The sequence below is a fragment of the Hippocampus zosterae genome, chromosome 13 (assembly GCF_025434085.1).
Source record: "Hippocampus zosterae strain Florida chromosome 13, ASM2543408v3, whole genome shotgun sequence".
Classification (NCBI taxonomy): domain Eukaryota; kingdom Metazoa; phylum Chordata; class Actinopteri; order Syngnathiformes; family Syngnathidae; genus Hippocampus; species Hippocampus zosterae.
The window spans coordinates 6,190,396-6,206,109 of NC_067463.1; the positions used below are offsets into that span (position 1 = coordinate 6,190,396).

The following is a 15,714-nucleotide window of genomic DNA, read 5'->3' on the forward strand; positions in this document are numbered from 1 at the left end:
TTAATAACATCAGTATTGATATTGTGACAATTTTCCATATCAAGATAAATGCACAAGTTTATGCATTTAAATCCTCATTCCATGTGAATAATTTAAAAAGCCCTAATGACCCAAGAAATGCAAATAGGAAAAGCAAATTATTTTGTTTGACTGAGAAAAAAAAGTTCAATCGTATTAGATAATCTTGTATTAAAAAAAATGCCCAAAGACTATGTTGTCACATCATTTTAAAGTTCAGAGTGGTCGAACAAGCTGAAGGGATGTTTGGGAAAAAAAGGAAAATTAACTTTGACATGGGAGACACAAAAACAGCAGTTCTTACCTTAACGGCGGTTGCAGCGGCCTCAAGTCAACTCCTAAGTTAGGAACTAGAAATGTCTGTGCAGATCATCAGCAAAAAAGAAACACCACGCAAAGGATGAATTCCAGCTGGCCGGCCATTGGTTGGTCCGGTAAACAAAAAGGGGTGTGGTCAAACTCTCAAATTCCCCCAGGACGTTACCTTTGCCTCGTCTGTCCGTGTGTGTTGGCAACTGGAGCTGATTCTGGGTCTTCATGCCTCTGGCTGTTTGGTGCAAACAGGTGACGCAAGCTGAGAAATCTAAGGCAACGTCTTACAAGCATGCTCAAATTTTAAAAAGGCTGCTGGGAATTAAAATAACAAAACAAGTTAGGCAATTAGAATTTAAAAGTGGCATCTGGCGTGCAGTGATGTAGTGTCCTACCTGATCCAGTTGATGGCACTATATTGAAAAAAGTGTTTTTATTTTATTTTTTTAAGCCTTCCAGTGTGCATTTTATACCGACTACAGAGTAGCATTTCAGTGCTAAAATTAATGTGTTCAGTGAAACATCGAAGGTAGAGCCCTCTGGAGAACATTAGCAGCTAACCGCTACGTTCATGTTTTGTAATTTATGCCAAGTAGTGTTTCAGTGGTAAGAAGAATTGTGTGTAGCGGATCTTCAAAAGTGGGGTTGAGGGCTCAGATAAGTATGAGCAGCTCGCGCTCGGTGGCTAGCCTTTTCGGGCAGATTAATGTTTTCAGTTGTGATGTATGCCGTGGCTAGCTGCTATGGACATTTTTTTTGGTGCTATTTTATGCAGAATATTGCTTAAGTCGCAAATGGATGTACGCAGTGGAACCTAAAAAGTCCATGCTAACATTAGCAATAGCAGCTTGCGGCTTCAGTCATGTTTGTACTCTGCACTGTGGAACCCAAAAACTGAATTAGCATTAGCAGCGGGCTAACTTGCCACTTCATGTTTTGTATTTTGTCGTGTTTCAATGGTGTGATATAAGGAGTGGAAATTGAAACACACAACTTTAGTATTAGCCACTACGGGCCTGTTTTCGATTCAATATTGAATAGTATTTCAGTGTGCAGTGGATCTCTCCCTCATATATTATATCTCGATCGATCGATCGACCGATAGATAGTGTCAAACTTGATCCGGGAATGGAATTATTTTATTTTAATTATTCCCAATGCTAAGACTTTTTTTATATGATGTGAAATATAATGGCAAAACACATTGACAAGGACATATTATTTTTATTCCAAACACTCAAGAGAGTGATTAAAAGCATCTTTGTATTAAGTAGTTTAAAAACAATGTCCATACCATTGTTACAAATAACTTAGCAAATAGCATACATCAGTTTCAGACCAATATATTATATATATATATATATATATATATATATATATATATCAGGATCAACTTTTCCCATATAAACTTTACCATCACGCAAACACGACTTTTCAAACTGCAGGAAAATGGCACGGGGGCTTTTCCACTATCCAAAGTAGCACTGTCTTTGTTCTACATGTTCTTCAAGAACAGTATGTTTTCATTTCATATCGCTGCATCAAGTGTCATTAAGAGCAGGATTAGTCTGCAGTAGATAGTAAGAAGATAAGCATGAATCAAACTTTTTTTTGTGAGGCAAATGTACAACCATGTGGGTCATTTTCAAGATTACAAAGTATAGTTTAACATCACTGAAAAGAATTTAAAAATGAGAACACAGTGAAATAATTATGAGAATAATGTCAAAATAGTGACAATAAAGTTATATTGCAAAACAAAAAAACAACAGCTCAAACACATTGCAGTTTCAAAGAGTGATCCATTACCAACACTTTTGAATAATTTGGGGGGGGGGGGGACCCCAATATATAATTAACAGACCCATGTGGTGATTGATTTGTGAAAAAAATATTAAATTGACCACAGACATCGGAACATTCCGCCCAACACTGACGGTTAGTTTTTACAATTATGTGTAATTTTTTTTCGCCCGTCATTTGAAGTCAGCTAGGATAAGCCCATAATAGTGCAAAAAACAGAAATATCTTGATGAAACACTTTTAGTTTTAAGGAGGAATTGAATTAAGGCGTAACTTGTATTAAAAAAAAAGGATATTTAAAAGAATAAAATTACAAAATAAGAGCGTACCATTAAGACACCAAAAGGGGAAAAACTAATCATTTTAGATCAAACAGCTCAGAATGTGATTGAATAAATAGTATCATGTAGTATCTTGACAAAACCAAAATGCACAATTTACTAAGAAGAAAAAAAAGGAAAAATGTGACTTTTCATGAATTACATTTTATGTTGTTATTCTTGTCTGATCACACTTTCCCTAAAAAAATACATATAATTTTTTAAATTGTATGAAATGTTGGGGGGGGCTGACTTTATTCTCATCATGTTCTCTTGAGTATTTTTTTTTACTTTTTTTTGCCCCTAACATCCTGTACATCATTGATAAATATCTATGTGACAATGTGACACAAGCATGAGTTGGCTAAAATATGTTTTCTCACATAAAATACATTGTCATCTTTCCTGACTTTGCGTTCATAGAAAATTCAAGTGCTTTTTAAAAGGTCACAGAAGGACAGGCAACATTGATCAACGTGACGCTAAGATTAAAAAAAAAATTCAAGTATTATATCAGAAGCACAAAAGCAAGTTTTTGAGCGGGTGTGTATAATTTTGATCTGATATTCTTCACATCCTCTAATGATATTAAAGGCGACTAAACTGAAGTTGAGAACCAGTTTTGCTATGTATTGACCCAAATGTGACACTTTTCGTCAGACAGCGACGATATTTGAAGAAGGGTCAGTGGTGGCCTTAAGCGGCGGGAGTGGTGGAACTCACCATTTTCATCCGCCGGTTGAGTTGCGTGTGCCGCCATCATGTCGCCGTTGCTAAAGTCCCGTGCACTCGGAAGCGGTAGAGGCACGTGTACTCCATGTGACCCCAGTTGCTGAGGACGCGCAGCTCCACCACGCGATAGATCACGTCGCTCGGCTGCGTCGGGCCCAAAAATATGTTTTAATGGGTATGCAAAGAGGCAAGCATAACATCTGCTTCGAATTTATCATCAAAAGTTAATGTTATGACCCACTGAAGATGAAAAAGAAACTCACGGGCAGCTCAAACGTCTGCGTGGGTTGGCCGTCCTCGTTATATCTGAACGTTCCCAGCATTGTTCCTTCTTCCACCTCATCCTTCAAACCCTGGGAGCAAAGGTTAAAAAAAAAGGGTGACGTCCACTTTGTCAGTTTTGAACCGGGAAACAATCCGTGTCAAAATGATGTGGCGTACAGTGTAGCTCCACCCACCACCTATTAGTGATGAGTATAGTGACTACTTACTGGCAAGTATTGTTGTTTTGTTTGTGGAAACAGCGTTTAACTAGTTTTAGTGTCGTGTTGCTCTTTTTTGGTGTGCCTGCCTTGGCCACCGGTGGGGTTAAGATCAGGGAATGTCTTCAATATTTGTCAAAGGTGGGCCCCATGAAGCCGTATGAGACTATTTTGTGACCAGACTTCTCGCAGCTCATCAGTATGACACTAGTAATTAGTTTTTCTTTGCGGACGATACAATACATGAGTGTGAATGCTGTTAAATTGCCTCTCTATGCGTGTTGCTGCATCATTTGTGTTCATCCATTGCATAAAGAGTGGTAGCGCCCCAATAATAGATGTTATTTAGCATTGGCGTTAACCCAGCAGAGCTGGAAGTCTATTTAGTTCAATAATTTTCACTATTTTTGGAATTGCTGCTAATTGTTAAGTGAGTTAACTACACTTCCACCATTCTGTGCTTGGAACTCACTTTAAAAAAAAGAAAATCAGCAACATTTCATAGCTTATAAAACTAGTGACAATGATGTAATACAGCAAAGATTCTGGGTAATAGAGCAAAGTTTTTGGGTGACTTACATAGACCTCAAAATCCTTGGGTGCAGAGTCGATTCCGTCGGTGGGGGTGATATGACGCGGCACGTGGTCAAGCGTCACATGGGTTATCCTTATGGGGTGAGACAGGGCGATGACCAGAGTCCCGTGGGCACCGTGAAAGGCCCAACATTTGCCTGGAAGCACTGGATCTCCCTGAGCGGGGTGGAGGGGGTGATGAAGGTTAAAGGATACCCTCAGACAGGGGGAAAAAAAAAACAAGACGAGGAGCAGGGGAATATGATTACCTGAATGACAGTGCGCGGGCTCTCTGACGGGTACCACAAGGGGAATCCAAACAAGCTCAGACAGGCTGAGCGGGTGCGATATGTTTCAGAACAGCGGGTGCCGATCACACTGGCACCTGGACATGGGATGGAGAGAGAGAGAGAGAGGATGATGCTGGTAACGTATTAGAAAACAACCAAATAAATGTTTTATTCCGGTCATGTCTATTCTAACACGGGACTTGACCCAGTTTAGTCGCCTGACTACAGTTGCTCTGCACAGTCACAATTCATGACTGAATAGCAGTTATAGTAACATTGATAATATGAATAGATACAAGCACACATGCCAAATTGCTCATAAAATATAAATGATGGAAGTCTTTAAGGTTTTAGCCACCAGTCTTTGAAGTTGACTTTTGGGACCGGTCCCAAGGCTCCCGGTCGACCGCGATCGACTGGTTGGGCACTCCTGGTGTCTGGAGTCCTACCTTGAGTCTCTAGTGCAAAGTCAGCCATTTTGTTAGCGAAAGGCTGTGCGCACCCTGAGGCGATGACCCCTTTATCCTGTAGGTTTACCGCCTTCTGCGCCTGTGCAATAAGCATATGAGACGTCAAACGTGTCGAAACTTTAAGAGTGGTTTGGCCAGTCCCCTACCTGGATGTGGTCACTGAGCCACTTCTCCATGGCCTGCTGGAGCTCTGGCGTGAGCTCATTTGGGGCAGAGATGTCAGGAATCGGCGTCGCGGGAGGTTCTGATTGGATGGACTGCAACTGGGTCGACAACTGCAATCAAAATGCTGCTTGTGTTCAAACACAGCATGCGATCAACGTTTGCAGTTGTTCCCGAACATTTCCATTACCTCAGAAATTTGAGTCTCTAAATCTTTCATTCTGTCATTGAGGCCCGACAGGGACTGAAAATCCTGTTCCTGATCGCTGATCTTCTTGCCCAATAAGGTGACCTCGTGGTCCAGATTTTTCGCACTGTTGGATTCCACCGACTTGATGTAGTCCCACATATTCTGCATGTTGTTCTCAAACTGCTCCCTCATCTGAAACGGGGGCAAATAAGAGAAATCATTCCACTTCATGCCAAGTGCAGAACTCACTTTACGGTGGATCGAAGATGTCTCCAAACCCCTGTTCAGATGCATTTTTTTTTTTTTTACAAATAAAGAGCAAGTCAATCATTAAAAAAAAAAAAATTCCACCATTAATGTGACTTTGAACACGCACGACTCAATTTAGAATTCAAAAAATCTTTCCAGGAAGTACAAATGAACAACTAAAATAATGCGGTTCTTGTGTTCGAAGTCAACCCGTCACATGTTAAAAACCCAGAATTTGAAGTGCTTCTGATTCACGCCGTTCAAAATTCAGATGTTCTGGTCGGCTTTTGTGGACATTGCAGAAATCTGATGCTTTTGTGCTCACAACGATTGCCATTTGGAACTGTTTTACAATTCCATACATCTTGACCCAGTACCAAATAGCAACGTTCTGCTAGAAAGCAAAACAAAAATGTCTGTCAGGAAAAGCCAACTAGAACATCTAAACTTTATTTGGGGGGGGTTCATAAGAGACTATTTAAATGGTGGCCGGTGTGTACTGACTAAGATAAGTTTGAATTTGGTCCATTCAGAACTCAGACATTATATAATTACATATTTTCAGTTTTTTTTTTTTACTTACCGTACTCTCTCAAAAAGAAAAATCTATTGACTTGTACTATTATATTGTTCATTATTTTTTTCCCGAAATTGTGAAATAATTTCTCTTTTTGTTGTTTTTTTTAAATCACCATAGGAATCAATGGGCATTTGAATAAGGGTATGTAGAACTTTTGATGTAATTCATGAAGAAGTTTGTGCAAAGTTATCATCTGACCTTGTTGAGGAGCTCCTGCTTCTGCTGGAGAGCCTCCTACAAAAAAACAAAACAAGGTCATTCATTCACTAAACATTGACCTTTTTTTCTTAATAGAGGATCTGCTTCTTACCCAAATATTGTGCACCTTGGCTTCTATATCAGAAGGCAGTTTGACGGAGTCCTGCAGAGCGGAATAAGATCCCATAAAATTGCGCACAGTGATCCATCGCTATATCGCGGATTCAGTGCATCGCGGATTTTTGCAAACATATTCCTAAAAAAATATATATATTATAATAATATACAATTTTTTCTCATATACATAGAGTACAGTACTGTATATGTTGCTCTATGTGACTCGCTGTTGTTTTGCAGTTTCTCGCGCACTGTTTGCGGATTTAAAAATAAAATATATTTTTTTACCTGTATATGTTAATTGGTCGCTACTTTGCGGATTTTCGTTTATTCCGGGTCGTTTTTGTCCCCATTAACCGTGATAAACGAGGGATTACTGTAATTATAAACTGGAGTGGAATTGATCATTACTGGTTTTGAGCGGCGTACACGCAGAGGGATAATCCGGCCTAATTTGACCCTAATTCTCCTTTCCAAAATCCTTAATGCCAGATTATTTGGACGTCTCTGAAGGCCGATTCAGGCTTCCCGCATCCACATGATCCCAGGATGCATGTGATATAGATTTCCTCATCCACCCCTGTTTGTGATCTCTTAAAAAAAAGTGCTGGAGTCAAAATAAGCAAAATTGGGTTAAATAGCTAAACCCAAAAGTGACCGAGCCAATGCTGGGTTATTTATACCCAGGGCATTGGGTTGAGTACCAAAAAATGGGTTAGCAGGTTGTCAGTATAGCTGTGGTTACATACGACACAAAAAAATTATAACCAACATTTTCTTGGAAGAAGAAGCAACAGCTTTGCTCTGTCAGAGGTCATCCAAGTCACTCGCATGATATATTACATCATGCGAGTATAGTTTTTACAACAGATGTCTTTCCCGACACAACCTAATTTTTCTGTGAGTGGTCCGCCCTGATCGGAATTTGAGTCAGAAGTTTTACCCACTCGGGTCATCCAGCCAAATCGCTTGCAAAGAAAGTTACATAAAATTTTTGTCAATCGACCCAAATCCAATCCTCAACCCAATCGGATGGGTCAAATTAATGAACCCAACCCACTTTGCTCAAATGCCTGGGTTAGGAAAACAATTTTTTTGGTTTGTTTTTTTTGTGTGTGTGTGTGTGGTCCAAGCTGGCCCCTCTGCGGCAAGGTTAGAATCGTTTGAGATTTTTCATGACAGCTAAATTATTAATTACCGGTATGTTGCGACTTTTATTTTATTCAGTTAGTTTGAATAATCTCTTTAGAGAAGTCGTTTGAGTATTATTTCCAGCTCACGTGTTGTGTCATAAAGTGAACTACAATTCTTAAACGACTGTTTTGACCTCGCTTTTGCTGTGCAGATACAGTAGCAATACCAAAATAAATACATTTTGAAATGAAAACGAATTAATTGACGATGCAAATGAAGGATATTTTCAGGATAATTTTTAATAACTGGAGTTTCACTTTGTTTTTTAATGCTTTTTTATTTTGGGTTATTTTTTTCCTATTGTAGCTATTTCATTTGTTTCGTTATAACAACGCAAATCACACGCAAACAATTTTTTCAGGACCGTGTAGACCAAAGCATATAAATGTGGGCACCACGCATTTGCTGCAACAACAACAAACACCCGTTTAGGCGCAGTCATCACTAGATGAGACGGTTGGAATATTAGAAACATCTCTCGGTGGCAAGACGGAGAAAAGCATACCGTTGCAGTTGTGTTTGGCACCTTGCTGGGTGGAGGAGGCATCAAGGTTGGTCGAACGGAGTGCTGCGTCAGTTTGGAGGTCTGCGAATGGGACTTGACGAAATCCGTGAGGGTGGAGAACGGGGGTAACAAGGGAGGGAGGAACCACACACCTGAGAAGAGCGGCAGGAGCAATGAAGTATGTTTGAGCGCATATCACAACGTGTACTGCTTTAAACTGATTATCTGTTTACAATGAGTCTTTCAAAGAGACTGCGAGTGACTTACAAGCCGAAACGACAGAGAGGAGCGTGAGGACAATGCAAGTCTTCTTTGTTTGGGCACTGAGGAAGGATCGGTTAGCTGCGAGGGGAAGAAGAGAAGTCGATTCAGGGGAGTTCCTACATGCACGGAATCTTAATTTGTCATTTTACCAAGAGAGTTTGGACAAGTGTATGCTTTTAACTTTGGAGTAAAGCCACTTTTTTGTTTTTGCTTTTTGATCAAGACTTCCGAGAAGATTGAAAACGTCACGATTCTACTCTGTATTATTTGCGGGGGGGGAAAAAAAAAAAAAAAAAAAAGAGTACGGCTTCAAAGGCGTGACATGAGTCAGCGAGTGTTGCTCTGGCTGTTAACTGACTATCTATCCAACCCGCGTGTCGAGTGGCACAAATGGTTCGATAAAGCGATTGAAGGAGCACTGGCGGCTGTGTGCAAATTTGACCACCTGTGGACAGATTACAATTTTTTTTAACTAGTTGTTTTAGGCTATATTCAACTAGAAATGATGTTTACCTCAGACATGTATTATGTCAGCCATTCCTGCTTTGCAGTAGACACATGACATTTTATTGTCTCTTTTTAAGTGTGAAATGAAAACTTTGGACAGGAATTCTTTGCTCTTGGTATAAGAAAAATCCCCGATATTAACTTAGATAAAAATTAAATCTGTGATACAGAGAGACCGCATAAAGTGAACTGCTATATGACAACTGTACAAGCTAATTTGCAATACCTTCTTCTGTTCCATTCCCCCCCCCCCCCCCCCCAGGCTATTTTCATAATTTTGCCGTGTTGTTGTTGTTTTTTTTCATCGTAATGATGATTCATATGATTGTCAGGTTAGCCCCTATTGAAGCATTGAGTACCAAATATTTCAGAAAGCTCAGCTCAGAAAGGATATATAGGCGCGCGCGCGCACACACACACGCACGCACGCACACACACACACAGACACACTCCCACACTTTATACCAAAAGTGCTCAGATGGTTTATCTTTGTAGTCCATGTTGATAGCGAGTCTGAAAAAATAAAAATAAAAATAAAAATACCAGTGTTATTTTGTTATTTGAAAGCGAAGTAAATGCACAGCACAATCGCCAACAAACACATGTACCAACCCTTCACACCAGAGAGGGCGCTGTTGATTCGTCGTCTGTACCCGACACTGGGAGCCTCGTTGTTACTTTTAACTTTGCTGGTGCTGGTGCTGGCGCTGTCACCGGTTGTGGTCGGTGTTGGAGGTTTCAGGTTGATGCCCTCAGAGGAGGAGTAGCCCGAACTGTCTACACAGTTCTTATCCTGCTCCTTGTGTTCCGATCGGAGGTAGACGACAGCCTGGCCGGAGCTGCGGATTCTCTCTGGAGGCGGCGGTGGCGAGCAGGTGGCGGTCTGATGCGTTGTCGATGACGCCGCGATCAGGGCGGGTCGGGGCGTGGCCCTGGGCGTGGCGTAGGACACGCTTCCCATGGTCAGATCTGTTTGGGTTCTTAGGGAAGGTCTGCGGGCTTGGAGGAAGACATTTTCAACGTCAATCTAGGATCAGTGTGGACATTTCTTCTATTTACAAAGTTGAACACAACCAATAGGAAGAATGGAAATGAAGTATTAGTGTGCAGGGCTGGATTAAAAAACGAGTGGTCCTAAAATACCCATTTGGCCTTAATTATTATGAATTTCGCTGTGGTCTAACTAAGACAGCAGTTTGACTTTTTTTTTTTTTAGATGCTTCTGTATTAGTTACATTTTCTCAAAGCAGATAGATGACTGACGACATGTTCACTTCATACACGAACCTTTGGTGGAAGGCGACTGTAAGCTGCTGGAACTGGTGGAGGCACGAGGGGCAGCCTTGCGGGTCCCCACTTTCTTCTTGAAAACCCTGAGGAAAAACAAAACAAGCACCCAGTAATTAGAAACAATAAAAAATACAAATGAAAAAAAAGAGTCTTTGCGCCACTGTCACTCACTTGACGGGGTTCTCCCGGTATGAGATGTTGGTCACGCTACTCGAGTCAGATTCATCATCCGAGTTGTAGTAGCCTGTGGACGCCAGGCGACAGCTCCGACGAGACATGACTGACCGAAAGACAAAGTGGAGGTATGATATGCCGTAGGACACACCGATGAGGCAGACGAGCAAACGATTCGGCGTTTGTTTGTTTGCATTCTGAACAATTATTTTTGCTTCATACATGGCAATAAAATTCCCTTGATTCATTAGCCCGTTTTGAGGGGGCAGTTCTATCTCATGCTTATCTTTTGATCATGTTTCAAACATGATCAGCACGTTGCTCGGATATGGTACGTTTTCACCTTGCCAAGCTTCCAAGTTATGGGCGGAGACACACACATTTTTAGAACTAGGAATATTACAAAATACACAATACCCTAAAATACACCACAATATATGCCTCTCACCTTACCATTTGTTTCATGTTCAAATCGTTTCAACTATTAACGTGGGGACGACTAAGACAGCGACGAGGGCAAGGAAGTGGCGTGTGTCAAAAATGAGCCGCAGAAGATGTGACGAAAGGAAGTTGCGGTGACATACATGCGCCCCAAAATATCGGCACAGGAAGTTTGTGCGAAAGACCAACTTAACACAAGTCATGATGATTGCGTTACAGGGCAGAGGATTACATTAGAAAGCAAAGACTGACGAGCCACAGCACAAAGGGTCGCTAAGAGACACAAAAATATATAAATAAAAGAAACCATCAAGTCATAAATCACCCATGACGGCCACCTGCGCAGATACAATTCATTCATTTGTTTTACATGACGACACCATTGCAGCACGTTGGCTTCGTTGCCTTTGTTTTTGCTCTTCGAGGCGGAGGAGTTGTTGCCATAGCGCCGATTTATGTTGCATCAATTGTTTCTATCTCTGCACAATGGCTCGTCCAAAACTGAAAACAAGAACCCTTGAGCACATTTCAAGAGCGTTTAGGGCACAGAGTAAAGGGGTGGTGGGGAGTGAGGGTGTGGTGAGGTGGGGGCAGCAGGCTGTAATTCCTTCAAATCCTCTTTCATACTTGAAATGTCATTTTCAGTGGAGCTTAGCTCAGCACTTCTTTCTTTCTTCATGGGCGCACTTCCAACATCCTTTTTGAATGAATTCAAGGTCATCTCCTTGACATGAAATTTACCCGGTACCGCCTGTAAAATGCTGTTCGGATTAAGACTCGCTTTAACGAGCAATTAGTAGGATTGTTCGACAAACATTTTCCAAATTCTAAATTCAGAGGACAACTTTTGATATTTGATCATATCAGAATATGAAATTAACATCTTTGTGCTATCATGAAAGGTTGGAGATACAGTTATGTTTCCCATATCGCATTCATCTAGACGTGTCCCTCTCATATAACATGAATAGCTTTCGAGCCAATGCTAATGCGCTTTGCTCTGATGTAAACATTTAAAAGGGGACAAGTAAAGGTGACTTTTTAAACAGCTTTTATACTGAAAAGAAACATTCATAATTACAAGAGATGACTGAAAACCAGAGAAAAAAAAAATACTCTCAACGTATAACTGTACTCTTGTAATATTATGACTTGTTTTTTCGATCAATATAGAATTTAAAGCCTCCTATGCATGTTTTTTGGAATGTGGGAGAAAACCGTATTACCCAGAGAAAACCTACACATGCACGAGGAGAACATGCAAACTCCACACAGGAAGGCCGGAGCTGGAATCGAACCCTGCAATTCTGGACTGTGAGGAGGACTTGCTAACCAGCCGATCATCGTGCCGCCCACTCTCATAATTTATGATTTGGAAGCCCGAAGACTGCTGGGATAGGCTCCAGCACCCCCCCGCGACCCGAGTGAGGATCAAGCGGCTCGGAAGATGAATGAATGAATGAATACATTATTCCTTAAAAATATCCATATTTTTCGTTTTAAAAAAATACTTTCTTAAAAGTATGCAAATTTTTCTTGCAAAAATACAATTTTATTCGAGAAATATTTTAATTAATCTAACATTCCAATTCATTTAAAAATACGAATAAAATCTTGAAAATGCACGTTAATCTTCGTAATATAATTTAATCTTGAACGGCCTTCTTTCTCCCTTTAATATTACGACAATTGGTCTGAAGATTTTTATTTTCTCTGAACCATTGACTTTTTTTTATCCATTAATGTAAAACATGACTTTAATCTCAAACATAAACAATATTCTTGAAAATATCCTAGTTGTGTGAAAACTCAGGACTTCACATTTCTTTTCGTGAATAATACTACTTCAATTTCGAAAATTAATGAAACGTTTTTAATCCTAAAAGTATAAAACTTTTTAAATACACAGCAATGTTTTTATTCCTCATATATATTAAACCGTCCGCCCCACAAAAATCCTAGCATTTGAGAAAAAAAAGTTTTTCGATTTTGCTGTAATACTCTTCCATCGCGTAGGAACTAGTTAGTTTTTGTCTACTTTAGATATGACCGTGAGTAAACATTGACGCAGTGACATCATTCGCCTTGTCACCAAGTACAAGATACATAAATAAGATTTAAATATAGATGTATTTCATGTGCGTCATTAAAGTGGCGTATTAAAAGCAGTGTAATAATAAAATGTTTTAAACATCACTGACTACTTAAGATAAAACTAGCTCCGTTACCAGCTAGCTAAACGAGACAAAAAGAACCGAACCAAAGGAGAGAACGGGTTAAAAAAAGAGCATTTTGAGTTTTTAAGCGATTAATTAATAAGACGTGAGCGTTTGCCATAACTTACCTCAACAAGCGGTGTGGACTCGTCCAAGTTGCAAATAAGATTACGAATTTTGACAGCACTCGAGTTAAGATAAAACACCACAGATAAAGAACGACTTCCTGGAACGGGCTCCAAAATAAAGCTACATGAACATCATGTAGCTATTCACCGCGTACTGCACAGCGTTAAAAAGAACATATTCACGACCAATATTTTGCTTTTGTAATATCTACACAACGTCATCGTTTTATATAATCGGACAAGGCCATTCGACGTGATCGGCGTCATAAATTATGACACCGTTTCTGGTATGTGACAATAACGACGGAAACTTGACGCACTGTCAACGATCACACCAAAATTAAACAATGTCGCCCAGCTGTAGTTCGATTATTTGACACACGGAAGCGCCATCGGCCCGTCAGTCAAATTGTAGTTGTCATCCATCGTGAGGTAGAAAAAACGAACCCGTTCAACCCTCCCAGATAAATACAGAAATAAATATTTTTTAATAATAGATACAAATTCATAAACTTGATTAAGTAATTATATAGTCATTTATTTTATTTGAAAACCCAAGAACACAGTGCATGATAAGTCATAGTGTTTGGAAAAAATATATACTGTACCGGTAATCAGTAAATCGTTAGCTTTATTTTATTATCTTAAAAATAAGTAGGTATTCCAATGAACATACAGTACATTACAAACTATGTATTGTAAGCTAGGGATGTCACATTTTTGGCAACAAATCCAAAACCAAAATTCCAAACCAGCATGCAAAAAAATAAAAATAAAAATAAAACCAACTAATCCTCTGAGTAGCCCAAAATAAACCCAAACGAGGCTTATCAACAGGCAGACAAACAGCAGGCAGCCCCAATTTCCCCTTTTCCAAAAGGGAGGGAAAAAGCTCTGAAATGTGGCTGGAATGTTCATATTGTTACGTATTTGATAAATAATCGCAAAAGGTCGGGAGAGTTATTGGCAACGCGCGCCCTCCCCCTTTGGCTCAAGCGTGTTGAACGTATACACACCGTGTGGGTGTGAGTGTGGTGTGTGGGTGTGTGTGTGTGTGTGTGTGTGTTAAGGCCTTTGCCATTGTCTTGCGTCTTGTTATCGTTATACAGCAGTTTCCTCTGGCTGGCCCGAGTCAGAAGGCGACGCAGCAGCAGGACTCGACTCCGCAACCGAGAAGCCTCTCAACAATGAGAAGGCCCGACAGGCTCATCACTTGGGGGGGGGGGGCACGGGCACATTACGCTCTCTTTCATGTGTGCCACTTCCTTCTCGTTTTTTCTTTTTTTGTTCGTACGCTGACAACACCCAAGTGCACACGCAACCTCTCCCACTCTGCTTATCTGCCAGGCGTCTGACCCAGACACAACCGTTTGCAAACACACACACACACACACACACTCATGCAGACGGCCCCATTTCTGACCTGAAGTCAGTCAGCTGGAATGTGATCAAAATAGTGTGGGTGGGTGTGCGTGCCTCTTTGTGTGAGAGTGAGTGAGACAGGGAAAGACAGACATGACAGACAGAGAGAGAGAGAAAGAGCGAGCAAGAGAGGAAAAGTGACAGAAAAGACAGACAGACAATGGAAACGGAACAAGGAAGAACATGTCTTCCAGAAAGCGAGGCTATGTTATTAGCTCCACTCTCACACACTCTTTCTCGTTAACTACGACACGCTGTTCCTCTCAAATGAAAAACACACGCACACACACTTTGTCTCTCGTAGTCTTTGTCACATACTCTCTCACCCACTTTTAAAATTTCTCATGATATCCCCCAAAGGTTGCCACTTACACCCCCACACTCTCACATGCACACTCACACACACTGTTGCACAATCAATCTCACACACACTTTCTTTCACGAATTTTCTCACACACGCGTGCACGCAGACGCACACAGACATTTTCTTTCTCTTCTTGACTGTCAAGCACTCACAACCTCTCCCCGCTCTCATACACACTTTCACACTCTCACATGCACATTCAGCACTCATACATTTCCTCTCAAGTACACAAGCAGACACTCTCTCTGTCTCTCTCTCACACACACATACACCATTCAAAATCTCTCACTCACATAATCTCATGTAACACGCACGCACTCACACACTTTACACAAAGGGACGCATACACAGTTATCTCATTAGCACTGTAGCTGCGTACATTTATTTCACAATGCAATTACCGTGCAGCATATGGCAGCTTTTTGTGAATCACATTCCTCACAAGTCTGCTCCTGTGACGCAGGGTATTTAATTAAGGAGGGCGTCTATCCAGACTTGACGCGCCGACATCAACATTTCCATCAGAGATAATGAGTAACAATGAGGAAAATCAAATTTTCATTCGACTCCTCAAGACATTAAACTCTGCTTTTGCATTGTTGCGCTTCTTTCGGCAAAACATTGACCGTGCTAACAGCATGCTCATTCTCCGTTGACCAGACGGCAGGTGTTTCTGCGCCACCTTTCTCACTGTCGGCTGGCATCCCAAAACA

At 40.7% G+C, this 15,714-nt stretch overlaps 1 protein-coding gene across 6 annotated transcripts; it reads right to left on the reverse strand.

The window, feature by feature from the left end:
- Nucleotides 1–320: 320 nt before the first annotated feature.
- On the reverse strand, nt 321–13,382 carry sun2 (Sad1 and UNC84 domain containing 2). Of its 6 annotated transcripts, XR_007966189.1 has the most exons (18): nt 13,216–13,380; nt 10,428–10,536; nt 10,254–10,339; nt 9,579–9,965; nt 9,432–9,479; nt 8,463–8,540; nt 8,217–8,347; nt 6,492–6,542; nt 6,380–6,415; nt 5,353–5,544; nt 5,147–5,275; nt 4,980–5,079; nt 4,510–4,625; nt 4,247–4,417; nt 3,449–3,538; nt 3,177–3,329; nt 503–565; nt 321–378 (listed from the first exon to the last, which is right to left on the reverse strand). XR_007966189.1 is itself a non-coding variant. In XM_052084484.1 (17 exons), exons 2-16 carry the CDS (start codon nt 10,532–10,534, stop codon nt 3,213–3,215), a joined length of 1,839 nt encoding a protein of 612 aa, XP_051940444.1. In that variant the 5' UTR covers nt 10,535–10,536; nt 13,216–13,380; the 3' UTR covers nt 426–565; nt 3,177–3,212. The 6 variants fall into 6 exon arrangements, 5 of the variants coding, with proteins under 5 accessions (XP_051940444.1, XP_051940447.1, XP_051940446.1 ...); XM_052084484.1 differs by lacking the exon at nt 321–378 and having other exon boundaries at nt 426–565; XM_052084487.1 differs by lacking the exons at nt 321–378; nt 503–565 and having other exon boundaries at nt 1,535–3,329; nt 8,463–8,537; nt 9,588–9,965; nt 13,216–13,382.
- Nucleotides 13,383–15,714: the final 2,332 nt, after the last annotated feature.